The sequence below is a fragment of the Hyla sarda genome, unplaced genomic scaffold (assembly GCF_029499605.1).
Source record: "Hyla sarda isolate aHylSar1 unplaced genomic scaffold, aHylSar1.hap1 scaffold_68, whole genome shotgun sequence".
NCBI lineage: Eukaryota > Metazoa > Chordata > Amphibia > Anura > Hylidae > Hyla > Hyla sarda.
This window is the reverse complement of record NW_026610697.1, coordinates 236,100-245,494: the sequence shown is the minus strand read 5'-3', so window position 1 is coordinate 245,494 and position 9,395 is coordinate 236,100. Positions and strand designations below refer to the sequence as shown.

At 42.1% G+C, this 9,395-nt stretch overlaps 1 protein-coding gene across 1 annotated transcript in view; it reads left to right on the top strand.

Moving 5' to 3' along the window:
- Positions 1-9,395, top strand: part of STXBP5L (syntaxin binding protein 5L) — a 452,679-nt gene that overhangs the window by 214,627 nt on the left and 228,657 nt on the right. Inside the window, 1 exon segment of the mRNA XM_056554342.1 lies at positions 5,808-5,891. Coding sequence (XP_056410317.1) covers positions 5,808-5,891 — 84 coding nt within the window.

Sequence of the window (9,395 nt, the reverse complement as noted above, 5' to 3'; positions counted from 1 at the left end):
GTTCTGTGTTTATCCCGTACACTTATGTTTTGGGTTCTGTGTTTATCCGGTACACTTTATGTTTTTGTGGTTCTGTGTTTATCCGGTACACTTATGTTTTTGTGGTTCTGTGTATATCCCGTACACTTTTGTTTTTGTGGTTCTGTGTTTATCCGGTACACTTATGTTTTTGTGGTTCTGTGTTTATCCGGTACACTTATGTTTTGTGGTTCTGTGTTTATCCGGTACACTTATGTTTTGTGGTTCTGTGTTTATCCGGTACACTTATGTTTTGTGGTTCTGTGTTTATCCGGTACACTTATGTTTTGTGGTTCTGTGTATATCCGGTACACTATGTTTTGTGGTTCTGTGTTTATCCGGTACACTTATGTTTGTGGTTCTGTGTTTATCCGGTACACTTATGTTTTGTGGGTTCTGTGTTTATCCGGTACACTTATGTTTTGTGGTTCTGTGTTTATCCGGTACACTTATGTTTTTGTGGTTCTGTGTTTATCCGGTACACTTATGTTTTGTGGTTGTGTGTTTATCCGGTACACTTATGTTTTGTGGTTGTGTTGTTTATCCCGTACACTTATGTTTTGTGGTTCTGTGGTTTATCCGGTACACTTATGTTTTGTGGTTGGTTGTGTTTTATCCGGTACACTTATGTTTTGTGGTTCTGTGTTTATCCGGTACACTTATGTTTTGTGGGTTCTGTGTTTATCCGGTACACTTATGTTTTGTGGTTCTGGTTTATCGGTACACTTATGTTTTGGGTTCTGTGTTTATCCGGTACACTTATGTTTTGTGGTTCTGTGTTTATCCGGTACACTTATGTTTTGTGGTTCTGTGTTTATCCCGTACACTTATGTTTTGTGGTTCTGCGTTTATCCGGTACACTTATGTTTTGTGGTTCTGTGTATATCCGGTACACTTATGTTTTGTGGTTCTGTGTTTAATCCGGTACACTTATGTTTTGTGGTTCTGTGTTTATCCGGTACACTTATGTTTTTGTGGTTCTGCGTTTATCCCGTACACTTATGTTTTGTGGTTCTGTGTTTATCCGGTACACTTATGTTTTGTGGTTCTGTGTTTATCCGGTACACTTATGTTTTGTGGTTCTGTGTTTATCCCGTACACTTATGTTTTGTGGTTCTGTGTTTATCCGGTACACTTATGTTTTGTGGTTCTGCGTTTATCCCGTACACTTATGTTTTGTGGTTCTGTGTTTATCCGGTACACTTATGTTTTGTGGTTCTGTGTTTATCCGGTACACTTATGTTTTGTGGTTCTGTGTTTATCCGGTACACTTATGTTTTGTGGTTCTGTGTTTATCCGGTACACTTATGTTTTGTGGTTCTGTGTATATCCGGTACACTTATGTTTTGTGGTTCTGTGTATATCGGTACACTTATGTTTTGTGGTTCTGTGTATATCCGGTACACTTATGTTTTGTGGTTCTGTGTTTATCCGGTACACTTATGTTTTGTGGTTCTGTGTTTATCCCGTACACTTATGTTTTGGGGTTCTGTGTTTATCCGGTACACTTATGTTTTGTGGTTCTGTGTTTATCCGGTACACTTATGTTTTGTGGTTCTGTGTTTATCCGGTACACTTATGTTTTGGGGTTCTGTGTTTATCCGGTACACTTATGTTTTGTGGTTCTGTGTTTATCCCGTACACTTATGTTTTGTGGTTCTGTGTTTATCCGGTACACTTATGTTTTGTGGTTCTGTGTTTATCCGGTACACTCATGTTTTGTGGTTCTGCGTTTATCCGGTACACTTATGTTTTGTGGTTCTGTGTATATCCGGTACACTTATGTTTTGTGGTTCTGTGTTTATCCGGTACACTTATGTTTTGTGGTTCTGTGTTTATCCGGTACACTTTATGTTTTGTGGTTCTGCGTTTATCCGGTACACTTATGTTTTGTGGTTCTGTGTTTATCCGGTACACTTATGTTTTGTGGTTCTGTGTATATCCGGTACACTTATGTTTTGTGGTTCTGTGTTTATCCGGTACACTTATGTTTTGTGGTTCTGCGTTTATCCCGTACACTTATGTTTTGTGGTTCTGTGTTTATCCGGTACACTTATGTTTTGTGGTTCTGTGTTTATCCCGTACACTTATGTTTTGTGGTTCTGTGTTTATCCGGTACACTTATGTTTTGTGGTTCTGTGTTTATCCGGTACACTCATGTTTTGTGGTTCTGCGTTTATCCGGTACACTTATGTTTTGTGGTTCTGTGTATATCCGGTACACTTATGTTTTGTGGTTCTGTGTTTATCCGGTACACTTATGTTTTGTGGTTCTGTGTTTATCCGGTACACTTATGTTTTGTGGTTCTGCGTTTATCCCGTACACTTATGTTTTGTGGTTCTGTGTTTATCCGGTACACTTATGTTTTGTGGTTCTGTGTTTATCCGGTACACTTATGTTTTGTGGTTCTGTGTTTATCCGGTACACTTATGTTTTGTGGTTCTGTGTTTATCCGTACACTTATGTTTTTGTGGTTCTGCGTTTATCCGGTACACTTATGTTTTGTGGTTCTGTGTATATCCGGTACACTTATGTTTTGTGGTTCTGTGTTTATCCGGTACACTTATGTTTTGTGGTTCTGTGTTTATCCGGTACACTTATGTTTTTGTGGTTCTGCGTTTATCCCGTACACTTATGTTTTGTGGTTCTGTGTTTATCCGGTACACTTATGTTTTGTGGTTCTGTGTTTATCCGGTACACTTATGTTTTGTGGTTCTGTGTTCATCCCGTACACTTATGTTTTGTGGTTCTGTGTTTATCCGGTACACTTATGTTTTGTGGTTCTGCGTTTATCCCGTACACTTATGTTTTGTGGTTCTGTGTTTTATCCGGTACACTTATGTTTTGTGGTTCTGTGTTTATCCGGTACACTTATGTTTTGTGGTTCTGTGTTTATCTGGTACACTTATGTTTTGTGGTTCTGTGTTTATCCGGTACACTTATGTTTTGTGGTTCTGTGTTTATCCGGTACACTTATGTTTTGTGGTTCTGTGTTTATCCGGTACACTTATGTTTTGTGGTTCTGTGTTTATCCGGTACACTTATGTTTTGGGGTTCTGTGTTTATCCGGTACACTTATGTTTTTGTGGTTCTGTGTTTATCCGGTACACTTATGTTTTGGGGTTCTGTGTTTATCCGGTACACTTATGTTTTGTGGTTCTGTGTTTATCCCGTACACTTATGTTTTGTGGTTCTGTGTTTATCCTGTACACTTATGTTTTGTGGTTCTGTGTTTATCCGGTACACTTATGTTTTGTGGTTCTGTGTTTATCCGATACACTTATGTTTTGTGGTTCTGTGTATATCCGGTACACTTATGTTTTGTGGTTCTGTGTTCATCCGGTACACTTATGTTTTGTGGTTCTGTGTTTATCCGGTACACTTATGTTTTGTGGTTCTGTGTTTATCCCGTACACTTATGTTTTGTGGTTCTGTGTTTATCCGGTACACTTATGTTTTGTGGTTCTGTGTATATCCGGTACACTTATGTTTTGTGGTTCTGCGTTTATCCGGTACACTTATGTTTTGTGGTTCTGCGTTTATCCGTACACTTATGTTTTGTGGTTCTGTGTTTATCCGGTACACTTATGTTTTGTGGTTCTGTGTATATCCGGTACACTTATGTTTTGAGGTTCTGTGTTTATCCCGTACACTTATGTTTTGGGGTTCTGTGTTTATCCGGTACACTTATGTTTTGTGGTTCTGTGTTTATCCGGTACACTTATGTTTTGTGGTTCTGTGTTTATCCGGTACACTTATGTTTTGTGGTTCTGTGTTTATCCGGTACACTTATGTTTTGTGGTTCTGTGTTTATCCGGTACACTTATGTTTTGTGGTTCTGTGTTTATCCGGTACACTTATGTTTTTGTGGTTCTGTGTATATCCCGTACACTTATGTTTTGTGGTTCTGTGTTTATCCGGTACACTTATGTTTTGTGGTTCTGTGTTTATCCGGTACACTTATGTTTTGTGGTTCTGTGTTTATCCCGTACACTTATGTTTTGTGGTTCTGTGTATATCCGGGTACACTTATGTTTTTGTGGTTCTGTGTTTATCCGGTACACTTATGTTTTGTGGTTCTGTGTTTATCCGGTACACTTATGTTTTGTGATTCTGTGTTTATCCGGTACACTTATGTTTTGTGGTTCTGTGTTTATCCGGTACACTTATGTTTTGTGGTTCTGTGTTTATCCGGTACACTTATGTTTTGTGGTTGTGTGTTTATCCGGTACACTTATGTTTTGTGGTTCTGTGTTTATCCGGTACACTTATGTTTTGTGGTTCTGTGTTTATCCGGTACACTTATGTTTTGTGGTTCTGTGTTTATCCGGTACACTTATGTTTTGTGGTTCTGTGTTTATCCGGTACACTTATGTTTTGTGGTTCTGTGTTTATCCCGTACACTTATGTTTTGTGGTTCTGTGTTTATCCGGTACACTTATGTTTTGTGGTTCTGTGTTTATCCGGTACACTTATGTTTTGTGGTTCTGTGTTTATCCTGTACACTTATGTTTTGTGGTTCTGTGTTTATCCGGTACACTTATGTTTTGTGGTTCTGTGTTTATCCGGTACACTTATGTTTTGTGGTTCTGTGTTTATCCCGTACACTTATGTTTTGTGGTTCTGTGTTTATCCGGTACACTTATGTTTTGTGGTTCTGTGTTTATCCCGTACACTTATGTTTTGTGGTTCTGTGTTTATCCGGTACACTTATGTTTTGTTGTTCTGTGTTTATCCGGTACACTTATGTTTTGTGGTTCTGTGTATATCCGGTACACTTATGTTTTGAGGTTCTGTGTATATCCGGTACACTTATGTTTTGTGGTTCTGTGTTTATCCCGTACACTTATGTTTTGTGGTTCTGTGTTTATCCGGTACACTTATGTTTTGTGGTTCTGTGTTTATCCGGTACACTTATGTTTTGTGGTTCTGTGTTTATCCGGTACACTTATGTTTTGTGGTTCTGTGTTTATCCCGTACACTTATGTTTTGTGGTTGTGTGTTTATCCGGTACACTTATGTTTTGTGGTTCTGTTATTATCCGGTACACTTATGTTTTGTGGTTGTGTGTTTATCCGGTACACTTATGTTTTGTGGTTCTGTGTTTATCCGGTACACTTATGTTTTGTGGTTGTGTGTTTATCCGGTACACTTATGTTTTGTGGTTCTGTTATTATCCGGTACACTTATGTTTTGTGGTTCTGTGTTTATCCCGTACACTTATGTTTTGTGGTTCTGTGTTTATCCGGTACACTTATGTTTTGTGGTTCTGTGTTTATCCGGTACACTTATGTTTTGTGGTTGTGTGTTTATCCGGTACACTTATGTTTTGTGGTTCTGTTATTATCCGGTACACTTATGTTTTGTGGTTGTACGCCTCTCCCCTGTGTTTTTCGTAACCTCTCTGGCGTGTGCTCTTTCACAATTTCTCTTTGGGATGGTGACCCTCCTCTCTATATTATTGTGGATCATCCAATGCCACTTTTTTTTTTTCCTGATTGTACAATGTCTATGCAACCTCGGACCAATATTTCACTTTTTTCTGTTTTGAAGTTTTGTACCTATTTTTCTAACAGGGTAGGACACGGGGACTTGGGGAGGGGGAGGGGGTTTGTGGTTTTCTTTTGTTGTTTGTTTGTACACTGCAAAATGTTTAATAAAAATTTCTGATAAATATATATATATGTACAGTTTCTTTATAAAGGCAACAGGGGCTTTGAAATATTGAGCTTTATCCGTGCGCACATTGTGCCGGTCCTGTTGTCCTGACCGCCGGCTCTGTCTTTCAGTTACTTATAGGATATGAAAGCGGCACAATCGTCCTGTGGGACCTGAAATCCAAAAGAGCCGAGGTCCGGTTCTATTACGATGAGGTGAGTGCCCAGCAGTGTGTGTGATGGTGGATGATAGCAGGGGCCAGTAGGGGGCAGCAGACACATACTGGGATCTATAATATTATGATGATGTAGTTGGGCGGTATCACGTTATCACCAGGATAGTAGTCACATTGGCCGGAGCATACGTGTATCACATGATCACCAGGATAGTAGTCACATTGGCCGGAGCATACGTGTATCACATGATCACCAGGATAGTAGTCACATTGGCCGGCACATACGTGTATCACATGATCACCAGGATTGTAGTCGTGTTGGCCGGCACATACGTGTATCACATGATCACCAGGATTGTAGTCGTGTTGGCCGGCACATACGTGTATCACATGATCACCAGGATTGTAGTCGTGTTGGCCGGCACATACGTGTATCACATGATCACTAGGATAGTAGTCACATTGGCCGGCACATACGTGTATCACATGATCTCCAGGATTGTAGTCACATTGGCCGGCACATACGTGTATCACATGATCACCAGGATTGTAGTCGTGTTGGCCGGCACATACGTGTATCACATGATCACCAGGATTGTAGTCGTGTTGGCCGGCACATACGTGTATCACATGATCACTAGGATAGTAGTCACATTGGCCGGCGCATACGTGTATCACATGATCACCAGGATAGTAGTCACATTGGCCGGCACATACGTGTATCACATGATCACTAGGATAGTAGTCACATTGGCCGGCACATACGTGTATCACATGATCACCAGGATAGTAGTCGCGTTGGCCGGCGCATACGTGTATCACATGATCACCAGGATAGTAGTCACATTGGCCGGCACATACGTGTATCACATGATCACCAGGATAGTAGTCACATTGGCCGGGCACATACGTGTATCACTTGATCACTAGGATAGTAGTCACATTGGCCGGCACATACGTGTATCACTTGATCACTAGGATAGTAGTTGCGTTGGCCGGCACATACATGTATCACATGATCACTAGGATAGTAGTCACATTGGCCGGCACATACGTGTATCACATGATCACCAGGATAGTAGTCACATTGGCCGGCACATACGTGTATCACATGATCACCAGGATTGTAGTCGTGTTGGCCGGCACATACGTGTATCACTTGATCACTAGGATAGTAGTTGCGTTGGCCAGCACATACGTGTATCACATGATCACCAGGATTGTAGTCGTGTTGGCCGGCACATACGTGTATCACATGATCACCAGTATAGTAGTCACATTGGCCGGCGCATACGTGTATCACATGATCACCAGTATAGTAGTCACATTGGCCGGCACATACGTGTATCACATGATCACCAGGATAGTAGTCACATTGGCCGGCACATACGTGTATCACATGATCACCAGGATAGTAGTCACATTGGCCGGCACATACGTGTATCACATGATCACTAGGATAGTAGTCACATTGGCCGGCACATACGTGTATCACATGATCACCAGGATAGTAGTCACATTGGCCGGCACATACGTGTATCACATGATCACCAGGATAGTAGTCACATTGGCCAGCACATACGTGTATCACATGATCACCAGGATAGTAGTCACATTGGCCGGCACATACGTGTATCACATGATCACTAGAATAGTAGTCACATTGGCCGGCACATACGTGTATCACATGATCACTAGAATAGTAGTCACATTGGCCGGCACATACGTGTATCACATGATCACTAGGATAGTAGTCATGTTGGCCGGCGCATACATGTATCACATGATCACCAGGATAGTAGTCATGTTGGCCTGCGCATACGTGTATCACATGATCACCAGGATAGTAGTCACATTGTCCGGCACATACTTGTATCACATGATAACCAGGATAGTAGTCACATTGGCCGGCGCATACGTGTATCACATGATCACCAGGATAGTAGTCACATTGTCCGGCACATACGTGTATCACATGATCACCAGGATAGTAGTCACATTGGCCGGCGCATACGTGTATCACATGATCACCAGGATAGTAGTCGCGTTGGCCGGCACATACGCGTATCACATGATCACCAGGATAGTAGTCACATTGGCCGGCACATACGTGTATCACATGATCACCAGGATAGTAGTCGCATTGGCTGGCTCATACGTGTATCACATGATCACAAGGATAGTAGTCGCATTGGCCGGCACATACGTGTATCACATAATTACCAGGATAGTAGTCGTGTTGGCCGGCACATACGTGTATCACATGATCACCAGGATAGTAATCACATTGGCCGTCACATACGTGTATCACATGATCACCAGGATAGTAGTCACATTGGCCGACACATACGTGTATCACATGATCACTAGGATAGTAGTCACATTGGCCGGCGCATACGTGTATCACATGATCACTAGGATAGTGGTCATGTTGGCCGGCACATACGTGTATCACATGATCACCAGGATAGTAGTCACATTGGCCGACGCATACGTGTATCACATAATCACCAGGATTGTAGTCGCGTTGGCCGGCACATACGTGTATCACATGATCACCAGGATAGTAGTCGTGTTGGCCGGCACATACGTGTATCACATGATCACCAGGATAGTAGTCACATTGGCCGTCACATACGTGTATCACATGATCACCAGGATAGTAGTCGCATTGGCCGGCGCATACGTGTATCACATGATCACAAGGATAGTAGTCACATTGGCCGGCACATACGTGTATCTCTTGATCACCAGGATAGTAGTCGCATTGGCCGGCACATACGTGTATCACATGATCACCAGGATAGTAGTCGCATTGGCCGGAGCATACGTGTATCACTTGATCACTAGGATAGTAGTTGCATTGGCCGGCACATACGTGTATCACATGATCACCAGGATAGTAGTCGCATTGGCCGGCACATACTTGTATCACATGATCACCAGGATTGTAGTCACATACGTGTATCACATGATCACCAGGATAGTAGTCGCATTGGCTGGCGCATATGTGTATCACTTGATCACTATGATAGTAGTTGGGTTGGCCGGCTCATACATGTATCACATAATCACCAGGATAGTAGTCGTGTTGGCCGGCACATACGTGTATCATATGATCACCAGGATTATAGTCGTGTTGGCCGTCACATACGTGTATCACATGATCACCAGGATAGTAGTCGCATTGGCCGGCGCATACGTGTATCTCATGATCACCAGGATAGTAGTCGCATTAGCCGGCACATACGTGTGTATCACATGATCACCAGGATAGTAGTCACATTGGCCGGCACATACGTGTATCACATGATCACCATGATAGTAGTCACATTGGCTGGCGCATACGTGTATCACTTGATCACTATGATAGTAGTCGTGCTGGCCGACACATACGTGTATCACATGTTCACCAGGATTGTAGTCGTGTTGGCCGGCACATACGTGTATCACATGATCACCAGGATAGTAGTCACATTGGCCGTCACATACGTGTATCACATGATCACCAGGATAGTAGTCGCATTGGCCGGCGCATACGTGT